This window comes from Callorhinus ursinus, unplaced genomic scaffold, assembly GCF_003265705.2.
Source record: "Callorhinus ursinus isolate GAN/ISIS: 27379988/994484 unplaced genomic scaffold, GSC_fseal_2.0 scaffold10, whole genome shotgun sequence".
NCBI lineage: Eukaryota > Metazoa > Chordata > Mammalia > Carnivora > Otariidae > Callorhinus > Callorhinus ursinus.
In genome coordinates this window covers 84426585-84445264 of record NW_027397072.1, presented here as the reverse complement: position 1 = coordinate 84445264, position 18680 = coordinate 84426585, and the positions used below count along the sequence as shown (strand labels likewise).

The window sequence follows — 18680 nt, the reverse complement described above, 5'->3', positions numbered from 1 at the left end:
CAGTGGCAGGGTTGGAGCACACCCATGGGGGCGTAGCTCTGGGGGATGTTAGGAGGTAGCACAGCCGAGCAGTCAGGATGCATGCTCTGGATTCTGCCTGGCCTTGAATCCAGTACCTCTTGCTAGCCTTGTGACCTTGGGCAAGTTACTTGACATCTCTGTGCCTCTTTTCTCATTGGGGACAAAACAGGGTTGCCGTTCAAACCTGCCTCGCTGGGCTGCCAGGGGGCATTTATGCACGTTCAGTGCCTAGTTCATAAAGGTTGAGAAGGTGCTCAGAGCATTCGTGCTGCTTGTGCCCGCTAAGTGGGAGAACCGGTGGGCGAAACCTAGGAGGACCTCTGCGGCTCCAGAGGATTCCCAGCCTCAGCTGAAGCAGACAGAAAGGGCCTGTGGCTGCTTTCTGTGGCAGTAGAAGCAGAGTATATCTGTGACAAAGTGGCTCTTCTCTCTTTGACCAAGGGCCCCGGGGAGGCAGTGCAGATGCTCACTGGCAGGCCTCAGTGGAATTCCTAAATACTGTGGGTTTCCTTATTGACGTGGCTCCCAGGAATGGTCTCTGAAATACTGAAGGGATGAGTTCGTTCTCTCTCCACCCACCCCAACCAGACTGGTCTCGGTCAATGGAATTTGACCTTCCCTCTCCTGCCTCCCCAAGCCTTCCCTCCCTCCCCTGTGAAGTGGCCCTGACAACCTCAGGCAGCGGGACATCTCCCCAGTCTGAGCTCCTGGGCCTGCCCTGCATTAGCGATTAGTCCTGTCAGTTGCTGTGCGTGTCGCGTGGGCCCATCTAGAGTGGAAATGTGTTGAGAGGAGAGATTGTCATCAACTGTCTCAGCATTGCCTATAACCTCCTGTTCATTGCCCAACCCAGAATCGGTGCAAAGAGTACCTCCTGTAATGTACACAGATTATTATTCCCCCAGGAGGGTTCAACCCAGGCCAGGATTTTCCATGTTCCGCAGCCAGCCCAGCAACCAGCACGTAATTCTAACCTGCTCACCTGCCTGCCCTTCCCCAGGGCGAGGCTGGGCCTGTGGAGGAAGGGACAGGCCCCGGGGCTGGGGCATCACATTCGCCCTGATTGTGACATTCTGATTCTGAATCTTCATCTCCTGGCTGCTCTGTAGTCTCATCCCCGAGCTGGGAAGCGTGCCCACCTCCCGTAGCGCGGCTCCGGATGAGAACTGACCTTTCTCTTCTCTCTGCACCTTCCCCTTTCTCTCTCTCCTCCCTCCCCCTTCCCTTCCCTCGTTTACACATCTCTTCCTTTCCTATCTCATAATATGGATCATATTGATTTTTCGCCATACTTCGCCTGCATCAATTAGGGAGGAGGTAGGTGAGTAGAATCAAGACTAAAGCTTTTGTGGAATAAGATGGACAAATGAAATGTAGTGTCTAGTGCTGGGGGAGAACCACCAAACTATAGGTCGTCTTACAGGATGTAGAATGTTTTAGGGATACTCAGACCTTATGGGTCTTCTTGGGCATAAATTGACAGAAGAGCCGTAGAGGTTAAGATGAAACCAACAAAGAATATTATTAGTATCCATATGTTCTTTGTGGACAATCTGAAACTCAGTGCCAGCTCTAAGAAAAAGCTCTCAAAGCTATTAAAATGACAAAAGAACTTTAGTCCCGATAGAGAAAGTTTGGTTTAGCTAAATGGAACGACATACAAATGTGAAGGACAGCTTGGGGTAATGAATGGATTCACAGCTATAAAGATGAACTTACAGAAGATTAATAGAAGGGGAGATGTATAATATCGGGGCTTCGAGCTGTTGGTGAATGCTAAACTTATTGGCAGTGAGGATAAGCTCAGATAAAAGACATTCAGTCCAAATGGAGAGAAAAATACGTCAAAATAAGCCTAATGCTAGCAACTAAATTAAAGCAGTAAATATATCTGCGGTTCCAGCCCATTTGTTATGATAGAGACTATAGATCATTATAATGAACAACAGATTATTAACCATAAAGTGCCCTGTGCATCACGAGGAATTTGGGCCATTCGCTCCCCCACATCAAAGGAAATCCACTTGTCCTGACAAGAAAGATTTCACACACTATTTGGAAACTAAGAAAATTGAGAACATCATACAGGATGGTCTATGTCTCCTCCCACCAGTCTATGTCCCGTCCCACCGAATCTGGATGGGCTTGGTTCTGCTCCGTCTTCCACCTATAGAGAAAGATGCAAGAGTCCATATATATGATCTTCAGATCGTAAAAGACATGCAGCTTCCATCTGGCTTGGTTGGAATGCTTGCCCTCCAGTGCCCCCTCTTGGGATATGCCTACTCAGAACTTCCAGATGATTCTAGTGTCTAGTCTTCAAGTTACCTCCAGCTGTTTGTCCTTCTAGCTGAGACCTCAGACATCATGGAGAAGAGACTGGTCATCCTTTCTGTGCCCTATCCAAGTTCCTGCCCAAAGAATCTGTGAGCATAATAAAATGGTTGTTTAATGCCACTAAGTTTGGGTATTTGTCATGCGGCAATAGTTAACAGGAATATTGAACAATAAACAAAAATATGCCAGATGTGGTGGACAGATTTTGCCTTCAAAAGGCTTACAGTCTTCGCAGAGATCTGCAGGATATAAGCTGAGCAAGAAGGTTGGAGTCTCATTGAATTCCAGGCTGTACTCTGCCCTTCCCAGCTCATGGAAAAGTGGTCGTCTCTGTGCAGTGTCCCCACCTGTAAAATAAGGAGGTCATGAAGAGTGAACACACATGAGGCATTTAGAACATGGTGAGTGGCCCATAAATGCCAACCATTGTTAAGGTCATCATGTATCAGGACATATTTACTCTGTGACATGAAGCAAAGAAAGGGCTCCTGAGCCTGATCATATCATCAGGTGATTTCTTTTTCAAGAAAAGTAGATTTGTGTAATGGATTTGATGAATAGGCTCCATGATTTTTTTTAAAGAAGATTTTATTTATTTATTTCAGAGCAAGAGAGAGTGCACAAGCAGGGGGAAGGGCAGAGGGAGAGGGAGAAGCAGACTCCCTGCTGAGCCAGGAGCCTGATGCAGGGCTCCATCCCAGGACCCCAGGATCATGATCTGAGCCGAAGGCAGGCGCTTAACCAACTCAGCCACCCAGGTGCCCCTCAGACAACGATTTTTGAATTGACCTTAGAACAGGGATACTAATGCTATTTTTCTGCTCAGATTTTATGTGTGCTAAGCACTTAGTCAGTGCTCAGATGATTTCTAATTTGATGATAATGCAACAGAAGTGTCAGGGAGAAGAGATTTGGCCAGCATCCCTTTCTCAGGTGTTCCAAGCAAACATGCACACAGTTCTAAAACCTCGCCTATCTTTCTTGAAAGCTGTTTTCGCTTTATAACCACAAGACATTTCAAATCAGATTCCAGAAAAGGCCTTGCAATTAAAATTTTACACTGCATGTTGCCCCATGCCAACTTTGCTACTGCTTTTTGTTACTACCCATTATAAATAATGACCCTGGCGTGCATTTTGTTACTGGAGTCATTAACCCAACACACCATTCTCCTACATGAAACAAGCCAGGCTTCTGCTAAGGTTACTTAGTGGGTAGTTTTTTTTTTTTCTTTCTGTCTTTCTTTTTTTTTCCTTCTGCAGAACCTAATGATAGACAATAAAATGAGCAAATGGAAATTTCAGGGAAATGTACATTAGAGTTACTGATGCTGCATGGGCTATCTACAGTTGGCTCATAGTACAAAACATGTTTATCCACTCTTGGGGCTGCTGTATCAGCAAAATGGGATTATATCTGCACAGGGGTGTCCCACCTCAGTTTCATTTTATCCGCAAATAAAAGGAATTACTTCTCTTCATGGGGAGCCTGTGATGGAATAGAAAGAAGGTAGGGTTTGGTGTCACACAGACTAGCGTGTTGACTCACAGCTCTGACATTCATTAACTGAGCAGCTTGAAGCCAGTTGCTTTAGATCTTTGAGCCTCATTTCCCTCATCTGTTAAATGGGAATAACAATGGAGATAATAATACATCTCTCAGGGTCATGAGAAAAGTCCATGCAACAACCAAGTGGTCAAAAGCCATTCCTTGTTCATGTGAACGATGCATGTCTTATACCATGGCTTTCTGCCTTCCTGGCCAAAATGGACAGGGCCAAGGAATGATGGTCGAATCAAAAGCAGCTCACTACCATGCCATGGCCTAACTTAAAACTCACTAGGTAGTGATGAACAGCCCCAATCAATTCATTTAAAAAACAGCTTTATTTGAAGAAACGATTACCTAAGAAGTCCAGAGAGTGGGTGTGGTGGACAGAAAAACAGCCCCAAAGATATCCATGTCCTAATCCTTGGAACTTGTGAATATGTTATATTCTCTGGCAAGAGGGACTTTGCAGATATGGTTAAGTTAAGGGTCTTGGGATAAGGTGGTCACTGTGGGTTATCCGGGTGGGGCCTATGTCCTCACAAGGGTCTCTATAAAAGCGAACCAAGGGGCTCAGAGAAGCGGATGTGAGGACAGAAGCAGAGGTTTGGCTGATGTAGAGCCATGGGCCAAGGGGGTTGCCCCTAGGAGACGCTCCAAGCCTCTAGGAGCTAGGAAGGCAAGGAACTGACTGTCTCCTAGAGCCTCTAGAAGGAATGCAGCCCTGCCAACACCTTGATTTTTGCCTATGATATGCATTTTTTAGACTTTTGATGGTCAAAACTATAAGGTAATATATTTGTGTGGTTTTAAGCCACTAAAATGGTGGCTTAACGAATGGTGCTTACAGCAAAAACGAATCTGTAAAGGGAGGAAGGGGACTGTCATGGGGAAGATATATACAAGATCAGGGGGGCCTCTGGAGGGCTGGCCTCATTCTAGTTCTTGACTGGGGTGGGGATAACCCAAACAAATGGGTATTCAATTTATAACTACGTATTCAATGTTAGATTAATGTTATATACACATGTTAAATCCTATAGGACAGATTCCATCAATTTTCAGGGTGTTCCTCCCTTCTGCTACCATAACTTCAAAAGGCCATTCTACCACTCTATTGATGCTGCTTCTGGGTGGTGGTGGGCCATGGGATAAGACTAGCCTATTTCATGAACTTCCACCATCGGAAAATTTGTCCTGTGTGGAGTGAAAGTTGCAAGGGATATTATGGCTACAAATGAGGAATTCTTCCAGTCCACATTTGGGGATCTGGCAGAGCCCTGAGCACAGAAAAGGTAAATCCATACCCAGATTAGAGTTTATCATTCTGAAGACAGATTGCTGCCTCCTCCATCATGAAAGAAGCACAATGTCATGAATCTCTTAAAAGGTAACTCCCCACCCCCCAGAGAATGGTGCCATATCAGGGGCTCAGTGTTGACCTCTGCTCTTGGAAGTAGCCAGATCCTTGTGAGTGAGGAGAAGGCCCTCTTGCTGCATAAGCCCCATTCCTGCCACCCAGCCACATGGCCATTGTATGGGGTGGTGGGGAAAGCGCTGACTGACTGCTACAGAACACGTCATCTCGTACACCTGATGATGGAGAGCCTTGCTCTGGGGGGATGTCTCTCATGAGGATTCACATGGAATTAAAATTGCATCACATTCTGTAGACATTCCAAGAGGTTAACCACATTCTTCTCTCTGAGACCTCCTTCTACTGGTTCTCCAATTTGGCTCTTTCCAGATCCCTCACTGGCGACTCATCTGTGAGTCACAGCTCACGAGTCAGTATAGATCCAGATCTCTTCTTCCACACAGATGGACAAACTAAGGTTTTGCCCATTGGGGGGCGGGGGCAAATTCCATTCACCAGTGATTTAGAACCGTCCCTGAGTGCGACTGCAGTGTCACCTGCCTCTAGCTGTCCAGGTCTCAGTTATGCCCATGAAGATCAGAAAACTTACTCCATTGCCCTGTCTCCCACCCTGAACTTTAGCCTACAGAGGATACAACCACAGGGTCCTTCGGTGGTGCTGGTGGCCCATTTATTCATGCTGTGGTGAGGGGAGTGCAGAAAAGACGGATGTGCAGGTTGCCCATAATCCATCCATTCAAACTTACCCACTTCCCTGAACTTCTGAACGTCTGCATCTATGGGATATCTGGGGCATTCTGAGACTTGGCCCTCTTTAACTGCAGGCATTGCTGAGTCCATGGAGGAGAGAGAGGACGGTGGGAAGTATCAGGGTGGCTCTGAGATGAAACAGAGCAGTGTAGTTTTCCTCCTGCTCCCCTCTTCCACGCTGCTTCTCAGAGACAGAGGCCCAGTAGAATCTTGAATATCTGTGGAGAGCATAGCGTGTACCTGAGCAGGGCAAGGCGTGGACAGTGATAGACATGGAAAATGCCACTTCCTTCATGGCACCGTCTGTGCCCAGTGCGAGTAGCATGGGGACGCCGACAGCCTCTACTCCTCAGCTCCCTGATGGTCCACCTCAGCTGTGGAGAGCCACCTAGCCTGAGGTCACAGCCATACAAGGGCAGCCCTCATCTGGAGACAGAGAGGCAGATCATGAAGGCACAGATATTCCGTGATTCTGATGAATTGTTCTTGCCCCAGAGCTCCCTGCCAGCCTGGCTAAGGCTTTGGGGGGTTCACATGACAGTTGAGCTTCTCCTCTGCTGGGTGTTTCCCACCCCCTTCACAGGGGTTGACCTCCTTATTAGTCAGCTCAGGTTGTCATAACAAAGTACCACAGACTGAATGGCTTAAGCAACAGGAAGAAACTTCTCAGTCCTTGAGGGTGGAAGTCCAAGATCAAGGTGTTGGTGGGGTCGGTTTCTCAGGAGGCTTCTCTCCTTGGCTCTAGATGGTTGTCTTCTTCCTGTGTCTTCATATCATCTTCCCTCTGTGTGTCTGTATCCCAGTCTCCTTGTCTTACGGGGACACCTGTCATACGGGATTAGGTCCCACCCTAATAACCTCATTTTAACCTACTCACTTCTTTCCAGACCCTATCTCCAAATACAGTTGAATTCTGTGGTACTGAGAGTGAAGGCTGCAACATAGGAACTGGGGAGGTAGGGACACAATTCAGCCAATAAAAATCTCTATTGAATGTCTTGCACCCCAAGCCTCATCTCAGCATCTGCTTCTGGAAAATTCAGCCTGGGACACTGAGCCGACACATTAAGTCCCAATTCCCAGTGTTCATAGGCTTAGCCTGATGGAATCTTAGATTTCTTCCATTTGGTCTACTACACTTGTGATACACCAGCCTGGCTTCTGCTCATGCCCCTTCCTTCATTCCATGTGAAAGCTACTTCCTCCCGGAACAAACCGCAGGTGAAGCCTTACTATGTCAACCGTAATATGAATATCTTGACGCCTCTTGATTGTGTCTCTTCCATTCCGTGACCGCTGCCTTGGTTAAATCCATTGTCATCCTTTGCCCTGGTTTTTGCAACAGCATCTTAACTAGCCTGTCTCCTGTCTTGTCCATGTTTAATTCATTTCTTGCACTGCATCCTTAGTGATCTTCCTGAAGAATTCTGCAGACATAATGTCTGCGTGGTATTAAACAGATGCATTTTTCTTTTCTCATAGGTGATGTAAGCTTCCCTTTCATTGAACTGGTGGCATTCAGAGCTTAAGAGGGAGGCTGCAAACTCCCTAGAAAGGGGGTTTGTGCTGAGGTCTGCCTGACAAATGAGATATTTTAACTCTATGGCAAGAATGTGTTGAAGTGAGGAAGAAAATGTTGCTTGTTTTTTATTTCCTTCTATGTTTCAAAATTATATTTGCTTGCAAATCAAGGGCCAATTGAGAGTTGTGAGCGGAGTTTGCTGAAAATGCAGATCAGGGGCTGGCTGGGACATAGGGAGATTTCCCACTGGGGGCGGGGGTCTAGGGGAGACCTTCGGGAGCTTGGGAGGGGGGCTGTAGGAGACAGGGCAGGGCAGGGATTCTAGTTAAGAGCGGAGTTAATTCACCCACACCTGAAACTTCTAGATAGCTCTGGAGGAAAGCACAGGACAGGGAAGGTTTCTTCCCCATCCTTTGGGCATAGCCTCAGAAGACAGCAGTCCCGCGGGAGGAGAGGCCTGAGGGAACTGAGGACCCAGGGCTGAGGGAAGAAAGCCTCCAAGTGCCAGGGTCTCAGAGAGGAATCAGTCTGTGGATTTGGGCAGCTAGGGCTGGCCCGATACCCAGAGTTTAGACCCGGGAGGCCTGCTTCCGTGGCCAGCAGCCTGGGCCACACTGAGGAGTGAGACACTGGCCAGGCTTTACAGGGAAACGCGCGGACCCCAGGCTTCTGCTCCCAGCCCGGGAGACAGGACCTCAGCTGCTCCCTCCTTCAGGACAAGGAGGGATGAGAGAGATGCCCTAAGAGGAGAGAAACTCCTAGAAGGGCACTGTTAACTTGGACAGGCATAATCTGCCTCCTCACCTCCCCATGTGGTCTCTCCATTAGCTGGAAGAGAGGAGACCACAGGAGGTTAGTTACAGAAAATGTCCTTCCTCCCTCTTTCATCCTTCCTCTCTCCCCCTCCCTCCCGTCTTCTCCCTTTCACCCTCCTTCGCTCTCTCTCTCTCTTTCTCCCTGTCTCTCTCTCTCTCCGAAGCACTTCTGATCATGTCACTTTCCTGCCAGTGTCCCCAGTTTTCCCCCAGTGGTAAAACCTCAACACAAACCTTGGCTACAAAGAAAGTGACCATGGGCTCTGCGGCTTCTGTAAGGGGAGGTGCACAGAGGGGAAGGAAGCTGGGAGGGACCATGGTGAGTGTCTTCACAGAGATCCTGGTTTCCCAGTCAGATCGAGCGCCAGGGCAAGGGTGCTGAAGGGGGGGTTAGTCTCCAAGACCCCGAGATGCCACTCAGGGTGGGCTGCTTCCAACAGCATGTTTGCTCCCCTGCGTGTTTTCCCCATTTGGTAATAATTTGCCCATTATGATGGACAGATGATTGGTTATAAACATAATCGTTGTGCTGGTCATACTCTAGGGTGGCCCCCCATGATCCTTGCCTCATGGTGTATAATGTGCTCACCTTGAGTGGGGGTGGGGGACCTCTGCCGAGAACTGAAAGTCAGGGTTGGCTGGGAAGGAAAGATTAGCAAAGCAATTCTTTGCACCGATGGAAAGCAATCTTTTTGGTGATGAAACCTCCTTTCTAGATAATTAGCAGCACATATTATACGTGCTCTGAGACGATGGGCAGCAGGGGGGTGAACAGGACACCCCGGATATCCAGGGAAGCCAGAGCTTCCCGAACCCAGCTTCAGGCTAGAAGGTCTGTGCCTTTAGATGGGTCTCCATCTGTCTTCTGTCAGGAGTCACACCTCCTGTCCCCTGGAGCTAGATTTTGGCTAAGCAATGGGGCTTGGAACCCAGAGGAACAGCTCACACTTTTTCCAGTTAGATGCTTATCCTGCGATTCATTTATTTTGTCTGAATTGAATCCCCAGAATATTAAAAATACGCATAATCAAATGTAAGTACAAGCTCACATTTGAAAGTCAAATATAAAAGGTTTCTGGATTTGTATCATTTTGCATTATCCAGGCTTCTGCTTTCATCCACGAGAATGAATAAATAAGAGTTGTGTGAGACCAAAATAATTTTCTGGGCAAAGTGGAATAAATGTATTAAAATGAAGAGGGGGGGCGGGAAAGCACCCTGAAGATGAAAAGGTTTTCACCCAAGATTAAGCTAGGAGAGATGGAATCTGCCTCTTATTTTCAGTTTTGATCACCCAGCCTTTTATTATCAAGGTAATGATAGGGGAGTACAAGTACATCACGGGGGGCGGGGGGGCGGGGAGAGGGGAGCCACCGTGAACAAGCGGTGCCTTCATCAATTAGCCCCAAGCACGCGCTGCTGGAGCCCCTAACACCAACCTTGGAAAGCATTAGGCTCTAATCAGTTCTCCTCAAGGTCCTAATCAAATCCCTTTTTTTGAAAATCAAATTTCTTTTGATAATTTAATTAGTATTTTCCGAGGGAGCTTGAGAAAGCAACCCAGCGAAGCCCCTAAGTTAGGGGGATGTTCAATCCGACGAAGGAGGCCCTCCATGCTGTTTCTTCTTTCCATTCTTAGAAAAGAGTAGACACCTTACAGCTGGGGGCATTTGGGAAGCCTTCTCGAACAAGGAGAGATCGTTTATTATTGAGGTATTGCTCCTCTGTCCACTTGCTATTTTTCCTCTTGGGTTATCCAAGAAGCCCCACCTCTTTTTTAAAATGGCTTTCTTGATAACGTTTACATAAGAATTAGTTCCATTTTTAATTATGCATGCATCTCCCCTTGTGAAATTTAACAGGTACTTTGATGAGAGAAATGGAGTCAATGGGTTGAAGTGGTATTTTTAGAAGGCGCACTTTCTATTGTAAAATAGAACATCCATGCAGACGTGTGCAGTTTAACAGATAATTCTAAAGTGAACACCAGATATAATCACTACCTAGGTCAAGAAATAGAGCATTATTGGCACCCCCAAAAGCCCACCCTAGTCTCCCTCACCCACAACCACTGACTTCACCGAAAGGCACTTCCTGACTTTTCTTTGTATGTTTAACCTCCTCCATAGGGATCCTAAGTAAAGACAGGCTTGTCTCTGTCTCTCTTACACACACACACACACTATGGCCCCCTAGATTTTTATTTACTCCTTTTTTTTTTTTACAGTAACTATTCCTTTTGATGTTCACATGGTCCCAATTTGACCAGTGGCCAAAAAGCCCACCAAGCTAGCTCCTGTGTCCTTTGGACTTCCCTGTATGGTCTTTAAAATATCAGCCTCACTGTAATATTATTTATGGAAAATTCCACATTTGTCACTGCAGAGTCTGGTAGCTTTGGCCTGTGTCCCCTCTGCTACCATTGCACGAAGAATTTCCAGCACCCACAAACTTCTCTTGTGCTCATGTTCACTCAGCATTATCTGCTTTCATCACCCTTGACCAGTTTTGTTTTTCTCGAATTTCACAAAAGGGAAGGATTACAGTATGGGCTCTTCGGAGTCTGTTATTTTGTCCCCTCAGCACAGGGTTTTGGGGATTTATTTCTGTTGCTGGGCGCGCTGTGGTGGATCCCTTACTATTTCTGAGTCGTGCTGCCCTGTGGGATACACCGCACTTTGTTTCTTCAGCTGTGGCTGGCCATTCGGGTTGTTTCCAGTTTGGGGTAAGTGAGAATACAGCTCTGTGAAATTTGCATACAAACAAGTCTTTCTGTGGACATAATTTTCATTTCTCTTGGGTCAAAACCCAGGCACGGGATTGCTGGTTCATGTATTTGGTTAATAAGACACTGGCATGAGACGACCCGAGTTCACCTCGCCCATTCCCTGCCCTAGACAGGGCAGCCATTTCTCCAATGAGCTCTGATTCCTTTTTTCCATAAAGAGCAGTATTTGGAAATCAGGGTCGGGAGCTGGGCACGCTAATTGCTACCAGCAGGGTGCTGCCTCTGGTGGGGTAGTTTCCTGAAATACTGATTCACTTTGTCTCAACCTTGGTGGGTCACCCTGCAGCCCCAGCTTCCATGCAGTAAATGCCAGTATCATCCCTCAGTCACTGAGAAAGCGCGCGTGCGCGCGCGCACACACACACACACACACACACACACACACACACACACACCAAGAAAACCCCTGCACGATTTCCACAAGGAGGTACTATTGAGATCCCCCATTACAATTAAGAGCCCCCATTCTATACAGCTTTCTACCATCAAATGGATGTATTGATCTGCATGGATGTATTGATCTGCGTGGATGTATTGATCTGCGTGCATTTCCTTGATCTCTGAAGCTGCCCACTTTATTCTTTCTGTCTCTCTGGCTGGTCCTTGGAAAGCTTTGTCTTCCTCTCTCTCTTTCCTTGTCATTTAAATGTCACTGGACCTCACAGGCCTTTTCTTTTTCATTCAACATTACCCACCCCTCTGGAAGCTATCATTCACTCTCATGGCTCCAGATACCCCCCGTATGCCCCCTGATCCAGGTATCCAGCTCTATCCCTTCTCCTAGGCTCCAGACCCTTCCCTCTCTTCCCATCAGACACTTGAACGTGGACAGTTCAGCAAGTGGCCTCCATCCCTGACTCTTCTCTTTCTTGCACTCTAACCTCTAATCAAATTGCTAGGATTGGCATGTTCTCCTTCTAAATCATCTCTCTAGTCCATCCACTTCATTCTATGGCCACCAATCCAGTCTGTGCCCTTCCTCTAGGATACATGTTAACACTGTGATTTATAATAAATATATATTTGGTCTTCTCCCTGCATCTGGCACAGAACTTTTAAGTTTTTATTCATTTATTTGAGAGAGAGAGAATGAGAGATAGAGAGCACGAGAGGGAAGAGCGTCAGAGGGAGAAGCAGACTCCCTGTTGAGCAGGGAGCCCGATGTGGGACTCGATCCCGGGACTCCAGGATCATGACCTGAGCCGAAGGCAGTCGCTTAACCAACTGAGCCACCCAGGCGCCCTGGCACAGAGCTTTTAAAACCCATGGGATTTCCTAAGTGATCAGAGTGATAAAGGGGTCTTTTGTTATCCATAAGGAGCCCCTTTTTGAGCATACCTGAGTTTATGCTGATGAGGTGACAGGGTGGGGCCCCTAAATCACCTCAGGATGGAGCCTGTCATTAGAAAGACCAACTGGTTGGAGGGTTGGAACATCCAACTTCACCCACCAACCTCTGGGAAGGGCTGGGGGGCTGCCTATTATGCTTTATATAAACTCCTGAATGAAGTGATCTGTTGAGCTTCCAGGTTGCTAAATACATCCACATGCTGGGAGGGTGCTGTGCCCTAGTTCCATGGGCACAGCACACCTGTGTTTGTGACCCTTCTGAACCTCACCCTGTGTACCTCTTCATCTGGCTGTTCATCTGTATCCTTTATAATATCCTTTATAAAGACCTGGCCAATGTAAGTATTTCTATGAGCTTTGTGAGCCATTCTAGAAAATTATCAGACCCAAGATGGAGGTTGTGAAAACCCTGATTTCAACCAGTTGTTTAGAAGAACAAGGTGGCAAACTGGCCTTGAGATTGGTATTTGAAGTGGGGTCAGTCTTGTGGGGCTGAGCCCTTTACCTCTGGGATCTAATGTTTCTTTGGGTAGCTGGTGTCAGAATTGAGTTAAATGTGTAAGAAACCCACTCAGTATCCATTGGAAATTGGGGACTTGCTTGGTGGCATTAGAAAACACACCAGAATACACCAAATCTTCAGAAAAGTGACTAATCACAGTACTTAATACTATTTGCATCATCATATTTATTTATGAGCGATTTTAAAAAGCCCTGATGATTTGTCTCCACTACTAAAATATAGGCTCCGTGGGAGAGGGATCTTGCCTGGTTTACTGATTTAGTCTCAGCACCAAGAACACTGCCCCACATGGAGGAAGGGAAGGATGAGGAAATACAGAATGATGTCTGATTGAGTTTCTTAGGGAAAAAAGGAAAGGCTGAATGTTTCCTCCGGATACAACACGGAAGAATCTAGGAGAGTAGTTAAGTGTGGAAACTGAGTGATGGGCTTTGAGCTGCCAGGCCCTGGACCTCAGGTTTAAGTTACACCCAAATCTCTGAGGGACAGAGCAGGGAACTTCAGCAGGTTACATACTATGTACCCTCTATGGGGTTAAGGATGTCCCCCCTACCCCTAACTACACCAGTCACACCCAAGCCAGGACCTACCCATCCATTTCTTCCTGGTGGTATGTGTTACATGGCACATCACTCTCGCCATAATTGTCAGCACCACACTGGCTCATACACTCTCTGAGGAACAGATTCCATCTCCCTTGTTCTCTGCAACATCTCCCTGCTATTCCTGGGCCTGGCCCAGACTCGAGGCTAAGTAAGATGAATAAATAAATGAAAAGCTTTTACATGCTAGGAAGATGACGGTCAGAGGTTAAAGTATCAGAGTCAAAATGGCTATAGATATTTGAACCTTTGTCTCAAAATCTGTGCACTTTCCTCTAAATGGCTGACACCTCTGTGTGCTACATTTGAAATATTTACCCATTCACTACATTTTCACTAGCCTTATCTCCAGTGGACTTATTGCTACCACCTATTTCTAGCCCTCTATGATTAATGAATGGGATCAGAGAAATCATGTAAAAACACAATTTGCATTATTTGGAATTCTCTCACTCCTTTTGATGTTTTTTATATTTTGGTTTAAGATGCAAGATATCAAAGCAAAACCAAAGTTGTTTCTGGCTTTGTTGCTTTACCATTTATGTTAGATTGTATTTTATTTCAGAATGTTCACCACCCCTTCCCATGGGAGAATTACACTTTCCCACCCCACTGAGGTCAGACCTGGTCATGTGATGTGCTTTGATGCATGAAATTTGCATCATGTGTTGTACTTCTGGGCAGAAGCACAGAGTAACTGTGTGGTTCTGCCGTCTTTTCTCTTCCCTCTGCCCCAAGACCAGCTGTATCTCAGATGGGAGCAGCTCTGTGGTTAAGAAGTCTTGGAGCAGAGCCTTGACTGACCCCTCTGATGTGAGTGAGTTGCTATAAACCACCAAGATTTATGCTTGTTAATTATGCTTGCAGCGTGATTAATGTGAGTTCACTGATAGCCCATCTACAATCCATCTTATTGGTAGCCAGCAAAAATAAATTTTATCAAGTATTTTTGTCTCCTGTCTCAAAGCATTTTACCTTTAGGTAATGGGTTAGGACAACAATCATAGCTTAGTACTGGAGAGTTTCAACTGCATCAATCAATTGGATGTTGTCCTCCATCAATGGCTGTGGCAAACTGGAAGGATTTGAGGTTGAGATTCTACTCTTGCATTCACATATGGTGTGACTTTGAGCTTTCACTTCCTCATCTCCAGTGAGGATGAGGGTGAAGGCATCCGGCACCCTTTTGACATAGAGTATTCCCTCAGTGTATTCTGGGGATTTTTGAGGGTGAGGGGAATGTACTAAAATTCCACTGGAAACTTCAACTTTTCAGTTGGCTCATTCCATCATTAAATTATATTTTTCATAACTCAAAGATTTACCTCTTGCAGCAAACCTTCTTTGGTGAATATTAACCACATTTGAAACTTACCTGGTCCTCTGATGTCCATTAAGCCCTCTCAGCATGTGTGCAGATTATATATTTATTTTTTCTTATGTAGCAGCAGGAAATTATAGAAAGGGATAGAACTAAATTGACTTTTGTGTTTTACACATCTATGTGAATATTACATATAAATGCATCAGGTATGACTATGACTCTGAGGCTAATTTTTAAGGAAATTTATTGTGTAGCTTTGGATTTTTTCAAAAGAATTTGGGCGCCTGGGTGGCTCAGTCAGTTGAGTGTCTGACTCTTGATTTTGGCTCAGATTATGATCTCAGAGCCCCGAGTAGGCCTCCATGCTCAGCAAGAGGTCTGTTTGTTCCTCTCCCTCTGCTCCTCCTACTGCTTTTGTTTGCTATCTCTCTCTAAAATAAATAAAGAAATAAAGAAATAAAATCTAAAAAAAACAAGAATTTCTGTCATAATGTATTAATAAAACAAACACATCACCACCCAGCTTCACCAGCACATTCCCAGTACTGTCAAACTTCTTGTCTGCCCCTGGCCTGTCCCATCCTCCTGCCCTCCCCAGAAGTGATCACTACCTTGAGTTTTGTGTTTATCACTGAAATTCTTTCTCAACAATTGTGCCAAACATCACCTGACCCATGAGAATTTACCCCTTCAGAGTCATCAGTAGTCAGTAGTCAGCTCACACCACTCAACTTTTTGGTTGCCCCTCATGGAATTATTACCTTTGGAGCCTCAGCCATACACTTTGAACATCCTCACTTACAAGGATTTAATTTTTCAAAACAGTAAAGCCCTAACAACACTCACTATCATTTCTTCAATATTTATTATATGTCAGGCACTCTTCTGTGCTCCCTGGTTTTATAGCTTCCTTAGTCCTCACTATGTCCCCGAGTCTCTTTTACTGCTAAGCAATGGAGACTTAGCAAGGTGAACAACTCCTCCTGAATCACCTGGCTAGTAAGTAGCAAAGCTGGGTAAGTCCATCACTGAGAAACCTCATCCTATTCACTGCTACATGACCCTGCCAAAGCCAGCTTGTGAATAAGGGGACAGGTGGGGTTAATCAGGACAGGAAATACCATCTGTGATTAAAAATAAAAGCAAGACAGCACTATAGGTACTGATTTTCTTCAGTTGTCCTGGCTCTAAAAGGTCCACAGAAAAGATTCAGGGTTTGAGAAACGGTCCTAGGGTGACTGTCTTGGAAGGGCTTAGCATAGGTTTGGAAATGTGAGCTTCAGGTTTGTTAAATTATGTAACACTGTACCTAAAGACCTGTCCTATCCCCTTTCCTACACAGCGCCTCCCCTGCAACATAAATCACCCTCGCTGCCAGCACACCACCTCACGTGAACCTTCTGTGTTGATAAAGAAGAGGACACCGAAGGAAAACACCCAGTATTCGATTCCACTTGCATTTCTCTTCAGAAACAAACACTGCTATACATGTCTATGATCAAAAGATGCAACTATTTTTGACAAAAGTACAAAAGCAGTTCAGTGGAGGAAGATGGACTTCTCAACAAATGGCCCTGGGCAATGGGACACCCAGAGGCAAAAAAAAGTGAACACTGACCTCACATCACACCTGATACAATGAAACCTTATTCAAAATGGGTCGCAGATTTTTACAAATGTAAATGTTAAGAATGTAAAGCTATAAAGCTTTTAGGAAAAATAGGAGAGTATCTTTGGGACCTAGGGCTAGGAGAAGCATTCTTTGACTTGACATCAACAAAAAGGATCCATAAAAGGCAAACGACCTCATTGAAACGCATGTGGTCATCTGCTTTGCTCCTTAAGAGATCCTACTAAATATATGAATATCCTATACTACAGGATGAGAAGACAAGCTACAGAGAGACAGAAAGTATCAGCAATCACATATCTGATAAAGGACTTGTAACCGCAATATATAAAGAACTCTCAACAGTGAAGAGTAAAAAGCGAACAACCCAACTAGCAAATGGGCAAGACATGAATGGAGACATGACATGTCTTTGCAGAGGAGGATACACAGATGGCAAACAAGCACACAAGAAGGTGTCATCTGCCATTCGGAAAATGCAAGTTAAAAAGGCACAATAAGACATCAGTATGTACCTACCAGAATGGCTAAAATTTAAAATAGTGACAACACCAAATGCTAGCAAGGATGTAGAGAAACTGGATCACTCGCACATTGCTGGAGGGAATGCAAAATGATGCAGCCACACTGGCAAATAGTTTGGCAGATTCTTATAAAACCAAACATGCAGCTGACACAGCAATTGTGCTCCTAGGCCTCTGCCCCAGAAAAAATGAAGACTTAGGTGCACATAAAAACATGTGCACAGACGCTCATAGCATTTTAATGCAACTTCAAATTGCAGTAAAAGCTATTTTAAGTTGGAGAAAAAATGTAAAGTCAGCCATATTCATCAGTGCTTGCAAAAATAACTCCCTCCCCCCCTTAACACAATACAGTCAGTAGCTAAAAAATGCCTTTTATGAAATTCTTTTCTGCTTTGTAGATGATGCAAATCAGTGGATAATCAGGAAAAGTTCTCATATGAAAAGGGAAGTTTTCCATTTAATTTATTAATATTCTAAGAAGGGTTTTTAACACCTGAAATGGCTTTTGGGAGAAAGAAGTAGAGAGAAAGCCCTCTGGTTTAAATGCAGAGCCTCTGCCAGACCTCAGCCAAGAGCAGCATACCTCCTCCCTGACAACATCCCTAATTCCTCTTGTCATTTAGATGAATCGTCAAAAATTTCCACTAGGCTTTATTTCTTGCCTTTCTCATTAGAAAAACCCATAAACTTTAAATTTTACTTATGCTAATGTTTTAAAACAAACCTTGCTATCTTATTTGCATAATATCAGAATATTGTTTGAAATCTTACATTTATCTTAGTTAACTTCAAGCTCAGAGACACACAAGCACTAAGATGCGTTAAAGCCTCCTGTGACTCCATCTCCTCCACTCTGTGAAATGCAGGCCCCTCTGCCAGACACCTACCTTTGTCATCATCACTGCTCACGATGCCTGCGATGGTGGGAGAAGTCTCCAACAGACCAGCCTATGCATTACAACTTCCAGAATTGGCGGTATCTCTCCCTTAGTTTAGTGCCTAGTCAAAGACTTTTATAGCTTACCATGTGCTAGGCACTGTTCTAAGCATGTTACATATGTTAATTTATTCCTTATAACCACCCTATGAAGTAACTAGTATTTTTCTCCATTTTATAGATAAGGAAAGTGAGGCACAGGAAGGCAAATAAACTGCTCAAGATCACACAGACAGGTGGCAGAGGTAGGTTTCAAACTAAGCAACTCATATCTAGGCTCTTAGCTATGCTGCCTCCCAAATGAATGAAAGAGTAGATGATTGGATGGATGGATGGATGGATGGATGGATGGATGGATGGATGGATGGAAGGATGGATGGAAGGATGGGTGGATAGGTGGATGGATGAATGGATAGGTGGATGGATGGATGGATGTTTGATGGATGATGGATGGATGGATGGATGGATAGGTGGATGAGTGGATGGGTGGGTGAGTGGATGGATGGATGGATGGATGGATGGATAGGTGGATAGGTGGATGGATGGATGGATGGATGGATGGATGGATGGATGGATGGATAGGTGGATGGGTGGGTGGATGGATGGATGGATGGATGGATAGGTGGAT

At 45.3% G+C, this 18680-nt stretch overlaps 1 protein-coding gene across 1 annotated transcript in view; it reads right to left on the bottom strand.

Annotated features, from left to right (window-relative positions):
- The window catches only part of LOC141373645 (uncharacterized), an 89544-nt gene extending 88408 nt beyond the window's left edge, over positions 1-1136 (bottom strand). The window contains exon 1 of the mRNA XM_073897952.1: positions 1004-1136. Coding sequence (XP_073754053.1) covers positions 1004-1136 — 133 coding nt within the window. The remainder of the gene's footprint in view (positions 1-1003) is intronic.
- Positions 1137-18680: the final 17544 nt, after the last annotated feature.